The sequence below is a fragment of the Cydia pomonella genome, chromosome 7 (genome assembly GCF_033807575.1).
Source record: "Cydia pomonella isolate Wapato2018A chromosome 7, ilCydPomo1, whole genome shotgun sequence".
Classification (NCBI taxonomy): domain Eukaryota; kingdom Metazoa; phylum Arthropoda; class Insecta; order Lepidoptera; family Tortricidae; genus Cydia; species Cydia pomonella.
In genome coordinates this window covers 12,739,599-12,758,997 of record NC_084709.1, presented here as the reverse complement: position 1 = coordinate 12,758,997, position 19,399 = coordinate 12,739,599, and the positions used below count along the sequence as shown (strand labels likewise).

The following is a 19,399-nucleotide window of genomic DNA, read 5'->3' as shown; positions in this document are numbered from 1 at the left end:
CACCGGTACCGCACAACAAGCATTTTAACTTCGACGTGACTAGAAACACTAAGCATATGGGCACAAGTGACAGCATTTGGAGCAGAAACGATATGAAATTGTACACCGTTTGCAGGACCATCTTTATGAGATTTTCTGCCATTAGCAACACGGTCATGAATATACGGATCAGTACCTGGAGCAGGCATATTATGCTTTGTATCATTGCATTCAATGCTCGACACATCTTGCTTGATTTTGAGTCGTCGGTAAATCAAATAAAAAAAAATATATATAAAGAATTATAGTTGCCACAAAGCGTAAAATTTATGATTTTATAAACAGGAATATTCTAAGTGTCAGATAAGTCACATTTGAAAGTGCATTCTGTCAGCGTGAGCAATGGTCAGAAATTGGACATCGACTTTTAAATTGATGTCCAGAAACTGCACGCAGTCCTTTGGAACAATAATTGGACGTGGTTAAGCAAAATGGTGTCAACGAATGTTTGAAATGTCACTGTATTCAAGAATTATTTCGCTAAAAATTTAGTTTTTTCTTCGCAAGTGTAATGAAAAACATTGTTTGTAACTCCGGGGGTAAGAATATTGCAAACTCGGGCCTTTAATTCTCACTTCTATAAAAGAGACTTATTCTTTTATGAGGGGGGTCCCTCATATACAAAGAATATATGCAAATAGAATTTGAAATAGAGGTGATTGTCAAAGAAAACTTTGTAGCCACAGTAAATTTACTGCCATCTTTCGACACGATTAAAACTTTTAGAACGCCATTTGACTTTGATCCTTATTCTTTCACTTTTAATAGATTAAATGATGGTAAAAATAAATATTGATTACATCAGATAAAACATAATTAAACTATAAAACTTAAAACCTAAATCTAAAAATAAATAATACTAAACTTAATACTTCTTTCACTGATAGTGATATGTGTTAAATTTGATGAATATCAAAAAGTGGCGCCATCTTACCGGGCATAGGCTAAAGCAAAAAGAATTTGAAATAGAGGTGTATTATCATAGAAAGCTTTGTAGCGACGTAAATTTACTGCTATCATTCTACACAATTAAAACTTTTAGAACGCCATTTGACTTTGATCCTTATTCTTTCACTGATATGTGTTAAATTTGTCAAATATCAAAAAGTTGAGGCATCTAATAGATCAAAGGCCAAACCAAAGGTATAGCAGCATCGTTTCGAGCGATGGCGCTATAAGCTTTAGGTAGTGCCCGGTAAGATCGCGCCACTTTTTGATGTTTAACAAACTGAACACATATCAGCAGGGCTCGAACAAATCATGCGGATGACGCAAAAGTGACGTAATTTTGCATGGTTTTGCAAAAGTGACGTGATATTTGTATTTAAACCACCGTGTGACATGTCACACTAACTATCAAAATAATCGTAAATAATTCCATGGAATTTAGGTGACAGTGTGATGGGTCTTGAATAAAATAATCTCACGAAACTTGTTACTGTAAGCATAGAGGTATAACCAAACTTAGAATGCTCACTCTATGGGCGTTCCTCGTAGGTGTTTCTCAGAGCGTTTCAACCGCTGACAGTCCCCTGCCCACATTTATGATGAAGTTTTATAAGAATGGTGGGTCAGTTTTGTTTATGTTAAATAAGAAAGGTACTAGTTTACCGTAACCAAAAATGGTATACCAATCTTGGGGAACTTCGACATAAACAGGAGACTGTCAGCGGTTCAAACGCTCTGAGAAACACCTACGAAAATTAAAAATACTATTTGAAATCATCCTATGAGTGACTTGACGTCATCGGCATGATTTGTTCGAGCCCTGCATATCAGTGAAATAATAAGGATCAAACTTAAATGGCGTTCAAAAATTTTTTAATTAATTGTGTCGAAAAATGGCAGTAAATTTACGTCGATACAAAGTTTTCTTTGCCAATACACCTCTAAAGGTTGTGGCGCCATCGCTCGAAACGAGCCGCCATATCTTTGATCTATTAGATGGCACCACTTTATGATATTTAACAAATTTCACACATATCAATGAACGAATAAACATCAAAGTCAAATGGCGTTCTAAATGGTTTAATCATGTGTCGAAAGATACCTACAGTAAATTTACTGTGGCTACAAAATGCTCTTTGACAATCCACCTCTATTTCAAATTCTCTTTGGTATATGTATGTTAGTCTATAAGGTATTTGTAATTTGGGCCTTGTTGCCTAAATCAAATTTTTAAATAAATAAATTGCTCGATGTACTAGGTATTAAGAGGGAAGAATAGCTTTGCGATCCTAACCAAGTAACGGTACCTTTTCCGTAAAATTTTCCATTCTTTCTTTCCATTTCGGGAGATAACGTTTTCCACTAAATCTTAACAAATCACTTTGAGTTAGATTTCGATCGCTTCAGGTATAGTATAGGATATACTTAGGTTTCGCTTTTTTGAAAATGATTTTTTTTTTTTTTTTGTAAAAAAAAGGATAACCTTTAAATCTAGTGTTTCGTTGTGTCAATAACGTAATAAAAAAATTGAAAATGGAAAACATTTAGAAGTGGAAAAACATTTTCTCTATTTGTATGGACGAGTACGTGCCATACTTCCCTCTTAGGCACTGGTCCCACCGCCGGCTACAAACTATAAGCGAGTGAAACTAGAAACTACAAACTAGTGGGCGAGCGGCGAGAAGCGAGTATAGTTTTACTAGTTTAGACGCTGAGCTATAAGCGAGTGTTTGCGTGCGACGGGCGATTACTCGCTCCACTAGCTCAGCCGGGTGGCCCAGCATAAAGGTAAAAAACTTAAGAGGGCCCTATTCGCCAATGACCTATACAGGACAACAAAGATAGTTCATATGATTGTTTTAAATTCATTGTAAATACGTGCACTCGCATCCACCTCATAAGGTAAAATGATCGGTCTGATCGCCAAGCAGGCACCGGCGAGTACCGCTGAGCTAGTTTTATAGTCGATAGCTTTTATCGCGGCGGTCAACTAGAAAACAGTGGTCCCACCGCCAACTATCAGCGAGCTCGGCTATCAACTAGTAAAATTATGTACTAGAAACAGTTGACAATCAGCGGGCGGCTAGTAAACATTGTATGGAATTATCGCTTACTCGCCGGGCGGTGGGAGAGTGTCTTCGCCGGCGGTGTGAACAAGCCAGCTATGAACTATAAATATATATCTCTCTCTTTTATTTACACGAAAGCGATTATCTTTTGTTCGTTTCTTGAGCTAGAAAATAGCCGATAGTTCATAGCTTACTCGCTCGCGGTGGGACCAGTGCCTTAAGGTACAAACAGCTATTATTTAATGAAAATCGACGTTAAAATGATAAAATAAAAAGTTATTCTATGAATATGCGGTTCCAGCTAACACGTTAAATTGATGTTACAAATAAAACATTATATATTACATTGAAAACATTTAATTAATAGGAAACATGGCATGTTTCAAACATCATTCATTTGTTAAATACACATTTTTAGCATTAATAATATCATGAATAAAGCATAGTCACCGAGTGCTCGCTAAAGCATTAAAATATGCGTGTATGTGCTGTCCTGTTTGTCCAAATGGTATGAAACATTTGGCAAATAAAGACTGGCCATGGACGTAAAATGCAAGGACACCACCTCGCTAAAACTTAGGTCTTTGTGACTTCATGACACGCCAATGTCGTCAAGGCCGTCTTTATACACACGGGGGCCTTGGGCACTCAGGAATAGGGGGCCCCCTATTAAAAACCCCATTGGACTGTAAAAAACGGCGTTTAAGATCTTTCGGGGCGCCCGTGAGGTTGGGGGCCCCGGGCACGTGCCCAGAGTGCCCAGTGGGAAAGAGGGGCCTGAATGTCGTACGCACACATACTCGCTTATTGAGCCAATGACCGCTGGCCCTGAGCTGTAAAGCGCTCAGTTGTTATGTGTGGAAATTGCAGCGTTAAATACATGCGATTAACGGAATGCGTTTGCCGCATCTGCGTCCTGAAAACACGTCAATGTTATTTGCGGCAAACGCGTGCGTTAAACGCCACGTCAAACGCATTGTCATTCTTCCTACGTTTAAATAACATAGTGCAACTTTGTTATGCGTACAATGCTGCGTCTGTACCGTCTCTCCACACCTATCAATAATCACTAGTAAGAAAAACTAAAAACGGAATAATAAAATTAAACTTTTAAAGTAAGAGTAAAACCGATTTCATAAAGTATAAAATAAAATATCATGCCGTTTTATACACGCTTGCAACTGATACGTTTGAAGTCGGTACCAAGCCAAATAGTTAAAATACTGATTCTTTCTTTCTTATCGAACTACACCAGGGCTGGCATTCGGGTTGACGGCGTTTTGAAGTTTTATTTAAGATTTGGCTTAGCACCGACTTCAAACGTATCAGTTGCTAGCGCATATAAAACGGGATGATACTTTATTTTATACTTCTTGAAGTAGGTTTAACTTTTTTTATTTATAAATTTTATTTAAAAGTCGCATTAAAAACGTAACGAATTGGACCCAAAAATTGGGGACATATTTTTTCTAACTCAAAATGAAAGTTCATGATTCTGAGTAACAAAAAACATAATTGTAACACAAAATTTGGATGTACAACTTTATAGAATCGTCCATTGACGCAGAATCGGAAAAGCCCGATAGGAAATGAGTCGACCGAACCTACGCGTTTCACGTAATGAATAAGGACATAGTACAAAAAGTGGGGAAGTAGGTTATCTTCATACAAACGCACCGCGCGCGGCTTGTATGTGTGCGCCATAGTGCCCATAGTATCTTTACGTCGCCGCACGCACACTCAAACAAAAGCCCCGAATGGCGCACTGAGAAACGGATCGAGATTTTGTTTGAGTGTGCGTGCGGCGACGCATAGATACTATGGCGCACACATACAAGCCGCGCGCGGTGCGTTTGTATGAAGATAACCTATTTCCCCACTCTTTGTACTATGACAAGGATACTCCTTACACATACTTTGAAGATAAAATATTGTGTATGTGCGATTGACGCATTACATCTCACGCTGCGGATACCGCGTAAAACAATGTTCGGTAATTAGATATCCGATGTTAACGCAGCGTTTATCGCATAAAATATTATTTAAAAAAAACCGCTTAAATGTGTGCGCGTAAATACGAAAGAAATGGGCGTGTCATGAATTTACAGTTTGGGTTCGGCGACGTTAAGTCTATGATATTTTAAGTCCATACTTCTGGCCTGAGATCTGATATCTAGAGGTTGTAGGCCTGCCGCATTAAGAGATCAAAGTAGCAGTCGTTGTCGATGGATACGCTGATGCCGCTGTAGTAGTTCATGAACTCCTCAAGCGTTACCTGATAACAGAAAATAAAAATAGGTTTAGGATATCCCTCTTAACCCCCGACACAAAAAGAAGGGCGTTATATGGTTGACGCCAATGTCTGTCTGTGTGTATGTCTGCCTGTCTGTGGCATTGTAGCTCTCCAACGGATAGGCTGATTTCGATGCGGTTTTTTCTATTTATTTAGAAAGTCATACACAATTTTTGATCAAAACTTATAGGCAAAAAATTAACCTAATAGAGATAGCCTATAGTTTCATATGTAGAAATAAAATATAAATAGGTCCGTGGCTGTTACAAAAAACAAAAAGACTTAAATCTGTATTTTATAATAACAATTTTTTTTTCCTGAAAGCGGGTTTTTCTGCGGTGGTTCTTAGCTATGTTTCATAAAAAACGAACGAATTTTGTAAGCATTGTAGCGTAGAGGTTTTATAAAACTTTTAATTGATTAGTTAGAAGTACGGACAAAATGACAGAGTTGTTTTTGAACCGTATCTCGTTATTTAAAGTATCAAAAAGTATAATTAGATTTAGATTTATTTATTTTCATAACGATAAATTACAGTATAAATTATTCTTATGTTAATCTATATGAATTTACATTATGATCGTCAATGATTTGGCATGCAAACATATAATTATAAAACGTCAATAATAATTATCAAAAAAAAAAAAAACAAATTCGAAATTACCGTCAAATTAAAAACTACGAAACAAAGGAAACTGGAAACTAAAGAGAAATAATGGAATACATGTCAAACTAAATATTTAGTAGATATCACATAATGATCGTCATTAAAACTAAGAGCAGTAATAATAATATTCTAGAACAAATGTCATCTTAAATCAATTTTACATAAACTATAATGTTAAACAGTTATTATAATTTTAATTCCATGTATTCATCCACTGAATATAATGGGTTTTACAATAAAAAATTCCTCAATTGACGTTCAAATGCTTCGTCATTAGATTCAGTTATTACTTATTAATAATGATCATAGGTTCATTGACCAACAAAGACCGTGACGAAAAACGAATAGTCAGACCAAGATAAGTTGGCAGCGATTTTGTAAGCTCGGCCTGTGCAAGTGTTAAGTAATCGTCATAATTTCATAGAAGTTTGACGTTTAAAATAACACTTGCACGGTCTGGACTGTCAAAATCGCTGCTAACTTATCTTGGTCTGACTCTATTCGTTTTTCGTCACGGTCTTTGTATGTGTCATTCGTTGTTTGCCCTCCTCGTATTTCGCATCATTCGCAGGTTATTTTTAGTCACCATCGTATTTCGTCACTCTTTTTTGCTCTCATTGGCAATTGCTCCCTTTTTTGCTCTTCTTGGCAAAACAAAGTCTTGTTCTTTCTTGAGTACCTAAATTTGCTACCCGTCTCTCTCTCGGTCGTGCATTTTTTCGTGAAAGACATTATAGCGAGTTATCAGTTAATCGACTAAAATTGTTGTTTTCAGTGTTTTTTTCTGGGAATTATAAACTGAAATATAATGGAGTTTGTTCCCTAGTTGAATTTCTCTGTGTCTATGATGACACACATATGTATGTATTATGTTTCCACAGGTGAAATTTACGCTTGACTGTCACTGTTTCTCTGTTTACGCCCGGAGTTATCAGTTGATCGACCACAACTTAACAAAAATAGATATTTTGATGTTATACCAAACGTTCGTTATACAACTTGAACGGTATACAAATCAAGGTTATACCATGTGAGCGTATACAACATGAATATTATTGTATATGTTCTTATATCTTGTATTACTTACCCATTTACTCATTAATTTTTTTTGAGTAGAAATATACTCAAACCATCGTGATATTTCATAAGATATTGAGAATAAATTCTAAACACAATAAATATGTCTCCATATCAGTCACATAAAAGTTGTAAAATCAAATCACTAGAATATTTGATATCAGCCTATTTTCTGACTTTGTTTCTTTGTTGTTTGAGTAAGATCTAAATCTTAAAAAAGAGTTTAATTTTTATTCTTATTTCAAGCAAATAACATAAAAGTCATCATGATAAATTAAATAGAAAACAAATCCAGAAAAATAACAAAAAAGTAGGTTTCTACACTAGGATAGGTAGGTACACTCGACTGCAAGTGTTTCTTGCATATATGGTTTTTCTTATTAAAAAAAATACAGTTGTGTATGGCCACGCCACAGCCATTTTGAATTCACCGGTGCATAAATTTCACCTTGCTTATACCGAAGGACATGAGAATCCATGTCATTGCCTAGCATAATAATTGTCTAATTGCTTAAATTTCAATCAATAAAAACATGTGAAACTTACCTTATAAAGTCATTTTTCACCCACGGAAACACAAAACCACTTGCCACGCATGTGAACTGCGTGGGAGCGGGCGGATCACTGGTTTGTATGTGTTTGGGTGTCGAGCGCTCCCGGCAAATGAAGGAGACGGATAGATATTGCTGATCTGTCTAGGAAATATAGGCGCGAGTCAGTGTACCCGACCGAGCCACCGTTCCCGACCCGACCCAACCCACCTTGCCACCAACGGTGCCCTCGCTCTCAAAGTTAGCTAGGAATTTGGTCATGAGCAGTTCTTCGGTCTCTTCGCCACTCTTGTACCTAAAATTAAATTTATTTATTTATTACATCAAAATACATATATACATATTTATTTAAATTTAAAATTAAATGTGTTGATAATTATTGGATACGGGGTATCCATTTACTCTTTATTTCTGATGAAATTTAAATTACTAGATGATACTTTTTTCAGGTCCTCCTGAGGCTATTTTTTGTTTTTAGGAGAAGTTTAAATAATAGGACACTTAGTTGTGTGCAATATAATAGCAGTACACTCTGCGACGAAGATCGTCTTATAGAAAAGTTTATTTTTTTCTGGATGACTTGGGTCTAGATGTAAAGCTTTGATTGGAAATAATAGGAAAGATTCTAAATTACAATTAGAGTACACAATTGTAATTTTTTCGTAGGGTTTTACGTTTTTATAGGAATTTCCGCAACTTAGTAAAAACAGCCGATTTTCATGATATTTTTTTTTCACTTCCAATATCATTTAAGTAAAGGTTACAGAAACAATATCAAGTAATGCAGAATAATTATATAAAAAGATACAATATTATTGATCTAAAGTTATAGTTTTCCCTTAATTTACATTTTCTTATGTACTGATATTATATTGCACACAACTGTATGTATTGGTTAGTGTTTAAAAAAAAAACTAATGCAAAGAAGTTTCTGTTGCAAACCAAAGCTCGAATAATAAGAAGTGGCGCGAGTTTTGTACTAAATTAATATAAAGTATAAGTGACCGAGGCGTCCAGACCGACCACAGTCAACATTTGCATAAACATTTGGTCAAAGGTTTGGCTAATTGTAGAATGAGAGCATAATTATATGTCATTAATATATTTTTACAGTAAAGCTCGCTTAATACGATCATGTTAACACTGATCCCTTGTTACAGAATCTTCTTAAGCGGGTTTAACAGTAAGCACCTCGGGTTTGCAGCGACCGAATAAACGCCACGGAGATCCTCTGTGGCAATGACCCCTAATCCATGTTTATCCAGTTTCCTGAACGCGCGATCGACTATAGCATGGCGGCCGTCAGACATCGGAGGCTAGAAAAAACGAGTTAAATTATTACACACAGACGTCAGCTAGGTGCCTCACACACAGATCACAAATATCACATTAAAACTCCTTTGCCAAATTGCCGCGTTGAAAAGTTTATCACCAGGGTTTTGATTTGCAATACGCTCATGTCATATTGGGATTATAGTATAGCCATATTTAGGCATTGTGACTTCAGAGTCTGTAGCAAGCTCGGTTCTCAATACAAACGTAGTTACGCTCTAATTTTAAATCGACTAGCTATATTGCCTAGAAACTGTGTACTTACAATAGGATATGGTATATCTATGCCTGTAATTAGTATATGTAATAGCTTCAGATGGTCATTTTTCTAAGTACGTACACAACAGAAAACTGATCGGCAATAGTCGACATTTAATGTCGATAATCTAGTGATGTGAGAAGTTATCGATAAACCATAACGTATTCGCGATTTACCTTGCACTTTGTAGTATTTTGACTATTTAAATTAACCACATGTCATAAAATAAAGCGTGGTCAGCAGCACCACGACCGGCACGACCCCTATATCACAGTGCCTAAACCATATGAGTACAATTTTTTAATACATACTTTTTTGTGAATTTGTACCGCAAAATTGCCCGTAACTCAGAACTCGAATCGACAAAATGGGACCTATTACTGTAGGTAGGTAGGTACTTGAGTAGGTAAGCACTCTTTCCGGCGAGGGTAAAAAATATTCATACGTCAAAAACCAGACCATTATACTACGGCGGTGGCAAACAAGCATACGGCCCGCCTGATTATAAGCAGTATCCGTAGCCTATGGACGCCTGCAAATCCAGGTGTTACATGCGCGTTGCCGACCCTAAACCCGCCCCCGCCCCCCCTCGATGAGCTCTGGCAACCTTACTCACCGGCAGGAACACAACACTATGAGTAGGGTCTAGTGTCATTTGGCTGCGGTTTTGTGTAAGCTGGAGGTATTTCCCCAGTTGGGCTCTGCTCTATTAATTAATTAATTTATTTATAGCCTCATATCAGAAATTCATTTCTATACTAAGTCTATAGTTTTCCTTAATCTACGATAACCGATTCTGTGTGCCTTTGCGCAAAGGCCTCCCCCAATCTTCTCCACTCTTCCTTATTTTGCACTAATCTGGTCCATATTTTAGTCCTTCCAGCCATGTCTTCTATTTCATAGGAACATCTTTTAAATTGCCTACCTCTGTTTCTTTTATGTCCTCTAGGATGCCATAGTGCTACAATTTTACTCCATTTATTAGGGCTCTGCTCTAGAGCCTGGGTAATTTTGTAACGAACAAATACATACATACACGAATCTGTTTGATGAATTCATCGACGCTAATAGAACCGCTGTTAGCTGTGTCGAAATGGGCGAACAATTTCTCTGCATCCTGGAAAATAATGTAAACAATACAAATCAAGGCCACATTACATAATATAGGTAGAAAGAGATGAGTGAATGAACACTCTGTAATACACGAACGTCATAGACACAATCCCTTGTTTCACGTGACTCATGAAATACGACCAATTTTATGAACTTCACTACACTAAGCTATAGAATATTAAAAATTGACATTAAGGTGGATTACCTCGTGGCTTAAGTCTAGTCCAGTGTTTTTGATGCCCATGAAAAACTCTTCCTTGTTAAGTTGTTTTCTTCCGTCGTTATCCATTTTTCGGAAAATCCTGTGAAGTTTTATTTTCTATGAATAATGTTTGAAACTGTAATTTAATTTAGAACTAAGATGAAAAATAATTCAAGATTATTAAACGCTCCTGCTGTTACTATAGTGGCATGTAGTTAAAAATGTTAAAATACTCTCAAATGGATTCAAATGGGGTTGATCACATTAACTCTTCCAGTCCCAGAAATAGATAACGTGAAAAAGTTCCAGAGGTTTTGTATGAAGTCGCGTCCGAAGGATTCGGAGGTAACTTTTCTGCCGACGTGATGTCGCATCCGACGCCAAATTGCCTTTACAACTGCCTAAGTAGACCAGAAATTTAAATGTTAGGAGGATCCAACTAGAACACCAGGTTGCCATCAAAAACCAGTTTTGCTGACCATGTAGAAAAGGCTAGTGGACGTAAGATGGATTGCTTAGCTACCCCAGAGTCCGTGGGTGACGTAGATGGCGCTCCAGTGGAGATTACGGGAAGATTCAGATGCCTTTCGTTGGAATTGAATTTGTCCAAACATGGACGTTGTACCACACGTGACACGAACCGTTGCTCGTCCCGCTCGAGCGTCCACACAGTTTGCTCAGACTCCACTTAAGTTACTTAGTTGGTGTACTCGCCTGCCCAGTTCCATAATTCCCGACGCTCCGCGTGTGAGGCAAAGAAGACGCAGTCTCTCCACAGGGTCGGTGATAGTGCTGAGCGCTCGTGCGCTCTTCTGCATCAACTCCTCCTCGACGCGGAACGGCGACGATTGTGGACGATGCCATGCTACTGTGGAACCAAAACATTACGATCAAAACCTAGATGTCCTTTGCTTTTTACTAGGTACACTTTTTTACACATGCTGGGAAATATCAAAAAATTAAACATAACAGGTAAGTGAGGTAAGCATTTGAGTCAATGATTTTGATTTAGATATATTTATTATTATTTAGTTAGTTTAAGTTATTACGCTGTTATTAACGACGCTCCAATCCAATACTAATAAGGTGTTACGCGACGTAACGTAAGCGCCAATTATCATAAGTCATAAGGTACCTTTACCGGTGGAACTTCACAAAGGGTCTAGCAGGCTAAGCGAACAAGAAGTGCCCCCAACGACGGATTTTGTCGATATTTCTGGTAGTGTACTGTTAGGTCCTAAGGACCCTCCATGCTTAACATCAGACCTCGATTCTCTTTTGTTTGCGAGTTATTCAGGATAACGTAAAATAATTAGGGTATCATTGAAAGTGTCATATTTTATAAACGATTCAAGTTACGTGAACCAAACAAAATTATATTTGATAACAATAAAAAAAAACTACAAAATGCATATATTTTACCAGCATCCTGTCCTTAAACTTCATTGCAAAAAATAAAAATATTTTTTATTTTTAGCAGTAGCATCAACTTCTGCGAGTACATGCACAACAATTAGCGATGCTGGCTCTTCGTCTGCAACCTACTGCTTTATGTTTATACACTAAAAGTCGACACTTACCACACAATAAATAATTTATGCAAATTAACATATTACTGCATTTGCTATATAAATCAGCCTCTTGCTCTGTTTCTATGCATTTTTGTTTCCCACGGATATTTTTTAATGTTTTTTTACAAGACTTGCATTTAATGTTTTCCATTTTCCACTACAAAATGCAAAAAACAAATGCAGATAATATTATGTGTCAGATGTTATCAAAGCTGACACGTCATCGTTGATGCACTCCAAATAGGTTTATTAGAAGAGTTTGTATACCTACACACTAATATTCAAACTGCACTGGTACTTCTATCTGTACATATAATGCCAGTGACTACTTATTGGAGAATCGTTTTTTTTTGACATGAAGCACGAACATTTGTACAAATATTTTTATATGTGTATGTAGTGGGAATTAGTGGCTCATTTCATCTCATGCATATTTTTTTTAGAGGTGTACCTCCGCGAAAAGTAAAAAAAAAATTGGAAGGAAAAAAATATTTTTATTTTTTGCAATGAAGTTTAAGGACAGGATGCTGGTAAAAAATATGCATTTTGTAGTTTTATTTATTGTTATCAAATATAATTTTGTTTGGTTCACGTAACTTGAATCGTTTATAAAATATGACACTTTCAATGATACCCTAATTATTTTACGTTATCCTGAATAACTCGCAAACAAAAGAGAATCGAGGTCTGATGTTAAGCATGGAGGGTCCTTAGGACCTAACAGTACACTACCAGAAATATCGACAAAATCCGTCGTTGGGGGCACTTCTTGTTCGCTTAGCCTGCTAGACCCTTTGTTAAAGTTTCAAAATAGTTCACACGACGTCTATGCGGGAAAGCTGTCTAACCGTGTGAACTATTTTGTAAGTTGCCGTACAAATTTGCCGTCACTACGGTATTCGATAAAATCCCGTATCCGTAAAATAAAATCCCGTCCTGATCAATATGCATTTGCAATAGTGTTGTAGTGCTTATAGAGTTATTTTTTTCGAATAACTTCTCTTTTTATTAAAAGGACTAAGTGCCGGGAAGTATGATGTAAGAAGGATGAAGGTACGGAACCATCCATTATGCGTGGCCCAACACCCACTTGGCCAGTTTTGACACGCACTTGGCCCGATGTTGTGGGGCCCTAAAACCTATACCTAAGCATTTTTAAAACTGTACTTTATTTTTAAAGTTCTATTGAATGAAATGCCAAACGATATTTTTTACAGAAAATAGTTTATTTTTGCCTTTAGTTTAGTTACATGACTCGAACATGATTCGGAAGATCGGTCAAAGGGTCTAGCCGCAATCCTATAGTGAAACTGCCCCTGGCTGAAATGTATACCTTTCTTAGAAGCGTTAATTGGTCTTATTATAAGATATCATTTTACAATATTTCAAGCCTGGAATCCCCTTGGTTTGGATAAAAAAAATATATACATAAAATCTTTTTTTAATTTTTCTAAGCTAAACTAATGGTTAGATTTCTTTGAAATTCGGATTATACATGGCACTAATAGCAATACATTTTCAAAAAAAATCAAAGTTGTAACTTATTTAAAAAGGTTTAAAAAAAAATTTTTTTTTATTTAATTTTTATTTTATTATTTACAAGAGGGCGACAACCTCAATTTTTAGGTATTTAATGCACAATACAATATTGTATGAAATATTTTTTTTTTATAAAAATCCATATGTGGCAACAAGGTAAAAATGTCTTAATAATGCAGGCCATTCGACTTAAGGCGTCTGTAGGTTACACATTGGGCCAAAGTATTTGGCTCATTGTGTACTTCCGCCTTTACAACCATTTAGTAGGTATCAACGAGTAGCAGCTATTCGAGCAGAAAAATTGTTTACACTAAGTAGGTATATATTTTTTAATGCAGTATTGCGTATTTCATAATAGGAATGTTTACGTAGTAGTTGTTTACGTACAGCAATAGTAGATTACATACCGAGGCCAATAAAATAAGAAATGTCTCAGAACACATGTAATTATCGGCAGAAGCGAAGCTGAGGTCTATTATGACATACGCAATACTGCCTTAAAAAAATATTACGTATCAAAAGAAACTAAAAAAGTAAAGCACATTTTATTAAAATCCTACAATTTACACCTAAACATAACACTTATAATTACTCATCCTCGTCACTGTCTGTATTAATACTAACATTTATACCTTCGGTCTTGAACAGTGTGCACAGAGTTTATGGCTAGGCCGCGGAATTCTGGATAAAAATCTGCCATACGACAAGTAATATATAATTGCCGCTACATGTGAACAACAACCTACTGTTCTTAACCCATTCGCACATTCACAACAATATTGATGGATTGCTTCTACTCCCGTCTTTTCGCCATCATACTTTATGAAGCATCTATATACCTTCTTAGACATATGCCGAGAATGTATCTGTATTTTACGGTTAATGGTCGTAAGACGAATGGCCTGCATTAGTAAGACATTTTTATCTTGTTGCCACAGATGGATTTTTATGAAAAAAATATATTTCATACAATATTGTACTGTGCATTAAATACCTAAACATTGAGGTTGTCGCCCTCTTATAAATAATTAAAAAAAAATTAAACAAAAAAAAAATTTTAGGCCTTTGTAAATAAGTTAGACCCTTGATTTTTTTTTTTTGAAAATGTATTGCTATTAGTGCCATGTATAATCCGAATTTCAAAGAAATCTAACCATTAGTTTAGCTTAGAAATATTAAAAAAGATTTTATATATTTTTTTTTTTTTATCCAAACCAAGGGGATTCCAGGCTTGAAATATTGTAAAATGATATCTTATAATAAGACCAATCAACGCTTCTAAGAAAGGTATACATTTCAGCCAGGGGCAGTTTCACTATAGGATTGCGGCTAGACCCTTTTTTTATATTATTTACAAGAGGGCGACAACATCAATTTTTAGGTATTTAATGCACAATACAATATTGTATAAAATATTTTATTTTCATAAAAATCCATCTGTGGCAACAATTTAAAAATGTCTTACCACCATTCAGGCAGGCAGGCCATTCGTCTTACGACCATTAACCGTAAAATACAGATACATTCTTGGCATATGTCTAAGAAGGTATATAGATGCTCAGAGATGTGACTTATTTGAAATACTTGTATTTAAAATGCAAATACAAAATGCAAAATACCTATTTTGTATTTTGTATTTAAATACCTTTTAAAGAAAACTATTTTGTATTTTATTTCAAATAGTTTTTGGGACCTATATTCTATTTTCAAAATACAAAATACTTATTATTAGGTGAAGTAAGTAGGAGTTACAATCTCTCTCTTCTGACGTTACAATCCTTGCAACTCTCTCATTCTTTTATGGCGACCGGTCTGGCCTAGTGGGTAGTGACCCTGCCTATGAAGCCGATGGTCCCGGGTTCAAATCCTGGTAAGGGCATTTATTAGTGTGATGTACACTGATCATGAATCATGGGTGTTTTCTGTTTTTTTTTTAGTGTATTTATTCACTATGAATTTTTTGAAACAGAGTTTAACACAATAAGCCACTATTGAAAACCTCTAGGGTTTATGAAATAGTTGGCGAGATCGCGCGGACCGATCCGCGTTTGCTTAATACTATTATTACATACTTAGTTATGTTTTCCTGTCGAAGCTGTTATTGTATCTATCGTTTAAATATCGACCTTATGTATATGTACTTAAGTGTTTATAAATATTTATCATTGTCTAGTACCCACAACACAAGCCTTAATTAATGAGCTTATTACTGTGGGACTTAGTCAATTTGTGTAATGTCCTATAATATTTATTATTTTAACATGGAACTGGTGAATCTGTTTAGTAACGCCACAAATGACCATAAGCGTAGCGAGAGATTAAAAATGTGGAATCTTAAGCGTTGCAAGGGTTTCAAGGCACGAGAGGTAAATAAAATTTCTGCCCTGGTGAAACACAAACGAGACGTTTTCACCAACCAACGAGAGGTATATACTAGCTGTAAAACATTACAAATCTAAATTAATGCTTTTAATAATTGACCGTTAAAAACCATCACTTAAAAGCCCATTCAATCGGTAAACATGAGGAGACACAAAATTTGCACTCTAGAGGACTGATATACACACTATTTTTAAAGAATAAAGAAAGCCTATCCAACTTGTAAATTCCTAGCAATACTAACTTTAATTCAGACTAGGTATTCACTATTTAAGAGTACCTTTTATCGCAAAGTATTTGTATTTTAAAAAAGCATTTTGAAAATACTTATTTTGTATTTAGTATTTTAAATACAAATTTGAAAACTATTTTGTATTTTGCATTTGAAATAGTATATCAAGGAAGTATTTGTATTTTGTATTTAAATACTTTTTATAAACTATTTTTCACATCTCTGTAGATGCTTCATAAAGTATGATGGCGAAAAGACGGGAGTAGAAGCAATCGATCAATATTGTTGTGAATGTGCGAATGGGTTAAGAACAGTAGGTTGTTGTTCACATGTAGCGGCAATTATATATTACTTGTCGTATGGCAGATTTTTATCCAGAATTCCGCGGCCTAGCCATAAACTCTGTGCACTGTTCAAGACCGAAGGTGTAAATGTTAGTATTAATACAGACAGTGACAAGGATGAGTAATTATAAGTGTTATGTTTAGGTGTAAATTGTAGGATTTTATTAAAATGTGCTTTACTTTTTTAGTTTCTTTTGATACGTAATATTTTTTTAAGGCAGTATTGCGTATGTCATAATAGACCTCAGCTTCGCTTCGGCCGATAATTACATGTGTTCTGAGACATTTCTTATTTTATTGGCCTCGGTATGTAATCTACTATTGCTGTACGTAAACATTCCTATTATGAAATACGCAATACTGCATTAAAAAATATATACCTACTTAGTGTAAACAATTTTTCTGCTCGACTAGCTGCTGCTCGTTGATACCTACTAAATGGTTGTAAAGGCGGAAGTACACAATGAGCCAAATAAGTTGGCCCAATGTGTAACCTACAGACGCCTTAAGTCGAATGGCCTGCATTAGTAAGACATTTTTACCTTGTTGGATTGGATTTTTATAAAAAAAATATATTTCATACAATATTGTATTGTGCATTAAATACCTAAAAATTGAGGTTGTCGCCCTCTTGTAAATAATAAAAAAAAAAATTAAACAAAAAAAATATTTTATTAGGCCTTTGTAAATAAGTTAGAACCTTGATTTTTTTTTTGAAAATGTATTGCTATTAGTGCCATGTATAATCCGAATTTCAAAGAAATCTAACCATTACTTTAGCTTAGAAAAATTAAAAAAGATTTTATGTATATATATTTTTTTATCCAAACCAAGGGGATTCCAGGCTTGAAATATTGTAAAATGATATCTTATAATAAGACCAATTAACGCTTCTAAGAAATACATTTCAGCCAGGGGCAGTTTCACTATAGGATTGCGGCTAGACCCTTTGATGATCAATTTTAATTGTCTGCAGGTGCTGCAATGATCGAATTAAATCATTTTAGGTTACATTTTTATCAGTTTTGTACCTATATTCAATAGATTAATAGTCAATATGTCGATTGATGCTCGATCTTTCGATCAATGCTTGGTCTGTTGATCAATATTCAATTGTCTGTTAGTAAATTTAAAAATTATATAAAACGTAAGCTTATCTCTAAAGCCTATTATAGCACACAAGACTACATGAATGATGAAACACCGTGGGATTAAGTGTGATTGTAAAGAATGAATTATTTATTGTTATGTTATTAATGATGAAATTGATAATTCAATGTATATATATACCGTATTTTTTGACATTTAGATTTTATTCTAGAAAGGTTCTAGACTAGTATTTTTATACAATTTTGATGTATGACGATCTTTTTATGAAATTCTTATTATTAAGTTTACCATATCTATAATAGTTCAATGTTTTTTTTAGAACAATAATAACTGCATCAATAAATTGCTCTGATATTTAGATTAAGATGATATTTGTAAAATTTGACGATTTAAAAGTGCTTGTTGCTAGGCCTATTTGAATAAAGAATATTTTGATTTTGATTTGATTTTGAATACTCTATCTATCGCTTAATAATCTAGAGGTAAAAAAGTGAGTGTTGAAAACATAAAAGTAATACTCAGTAGGTACCTAGTTACTATGTGCACATTCAATAAAATCTCTGCTGATTCCTTGGCGCAAATTGGGTGCCTCTCCATCCATAATGACATCTCCAGTATAATGACAGTATAATATGCATGTCTACGGCATTGATGGAACATAATTTTATGAAATTATTGAAATGATAATAAACTGCCGCCTACCTCGGCAGCCGGGTTAACCTGGTAACATGGGCTAATCGATATGCAGCCGACCGGCGTCGAAGTTCAGTTAACATCACTACCGTAACAGAAATTGAACAAAATTAACTGCACGCAATAATAAGCCCATAAAGTAATAAAACCATTTAATTACACTACAAAAAAAAACAAATGTTGCTGCTATTGTTTTATAACCTACAAAACCCAGAAAATAAATTAACTTACTGTTTGAATCAGTCTTTAATTTACCGGCATACATGTTTCACAATCAGTCGTTTGTATTTTGCACGATACCACAAAGATAACTGTATTTTACCAAAACGTAAACATTTCTTTATTCTTAAATTTATCAGACAATCAATGCGTCTTGTATTTAGTTTAAAGACGGCCACTGACGCTTCGCTTTGCTTTGTTTTGGCCGACTGACAGCAGACAGAATGAAAACCAAAGACTACAATACTATGAAAACTTTGAAGCTTTAACAGACGGGCGTCGTGATCGGACAGCAATCTTAGTTCTATCAGAATATCTCTTGCTCGCTCTCACTTATAGCTGTGTCTTTAACGGACGTGCGGCGCACCACCTTCCATACGATCGTATAGGCCTCGGACCAGTCCACGGTCCTGTGACCGTGGACTGTTCCAGCACGCCCGTCTGTTAGAGATCTTATCTTATATAATTAAAATCGACAGGTCCCAGAGACTTGTCATACGCTTCGCTTGACAGACAGATGAAGTGTGCGAAAGGGAAGCCATCACGTATATGAACAAGCCACGAGTGTGAAAGAGGCAGACTACATATGAGAAAACGTAACCATTTTTTTAATTCGAAGGCGGCCGAGGCGGCCAAGATCATATTGCCGTATTTTTTAACGTTAAAAGTATACGAGAATCAAAAACAAAAATAAATATTAAGTAATTTAGTGACGATGGTGTCATGTTGTGTGCCGGGTTGTAGTGTTTCAGGGCCAAAAAA

At 35.4% G+C, this 19,399-nt stretch overlaps 1 protein-coding gene across 2 annotated transcripts; it reads right to left on the bottom strand.

Moving 5' to 3' along the window:
* Positions 1 to 3,397: 3,397 nt before the first annotated feature.
* Positions 3,398 to 18,934, bottom strand: LOC133519855 (calcyphosin-like protein). 2 transcript variants are annotated; one of them, XM_061853997.1, is made up of 7 exons: positions 18,650 to 18,934; positions 11,265 to 11,418; positions 10,554 to 10,650; positions 10,272 to 10,352; positions 8,836 to 8,960; positions 7,855 to 7,939; positions 3,398 to 5,331 (listed from the first exon to the last, which is right to left on the bottom strand). In XM_061853997.1, exons 1-7 carry the CDS (start codon positions 18,681 to 18,683, stop codon positions 5,230 to 5,232), a joined length of 678 nt encoding a protein of 225 aa, XP_061709981.1. In that variant the 5' UTR covers positions 18,684 to 18,934; the 3' UTR covers positions 3,398 to 5,229. The 2 variants fall into 2 exon arrangements, with proteins under 2 accessions (XP_061709981.1, XP_061709980.1); XM_061853996.1 differs by lacking the exon at positions 18,650 to 18,934 and adding an exon at positions 12,131 to 12,388.
* Between the last annotated feature and the right edge of the window lie 465 nt (positions 18,935 to 19,399).

Excerpts from the sequence above, each read along its gene's own strand:
- LOC133519855 (XM_061853996.1), bottom strand. The coding sequence starts at position 12,272 with ATGGAAAACATTAAATGCAAGTCTTGTAAAAAAACATTAAAAAATATC. Across the intron at positions 7,940-8,835 it reads TCGGTCGCTGCAAACCCGAG|GTACAAGAGTGGCGAAGAGA; the intron begins GTGCTTACTGTT and ends ATTTAATTTTAG. Across the intron at positions 5,332-7,854 it reads AGGGCACCGTTGGTGGCAAG|GTAACGCTTGAGGAGTTCAT; the intron begins GTGGGTTGGGTC and ends TTCTGTTATCAG.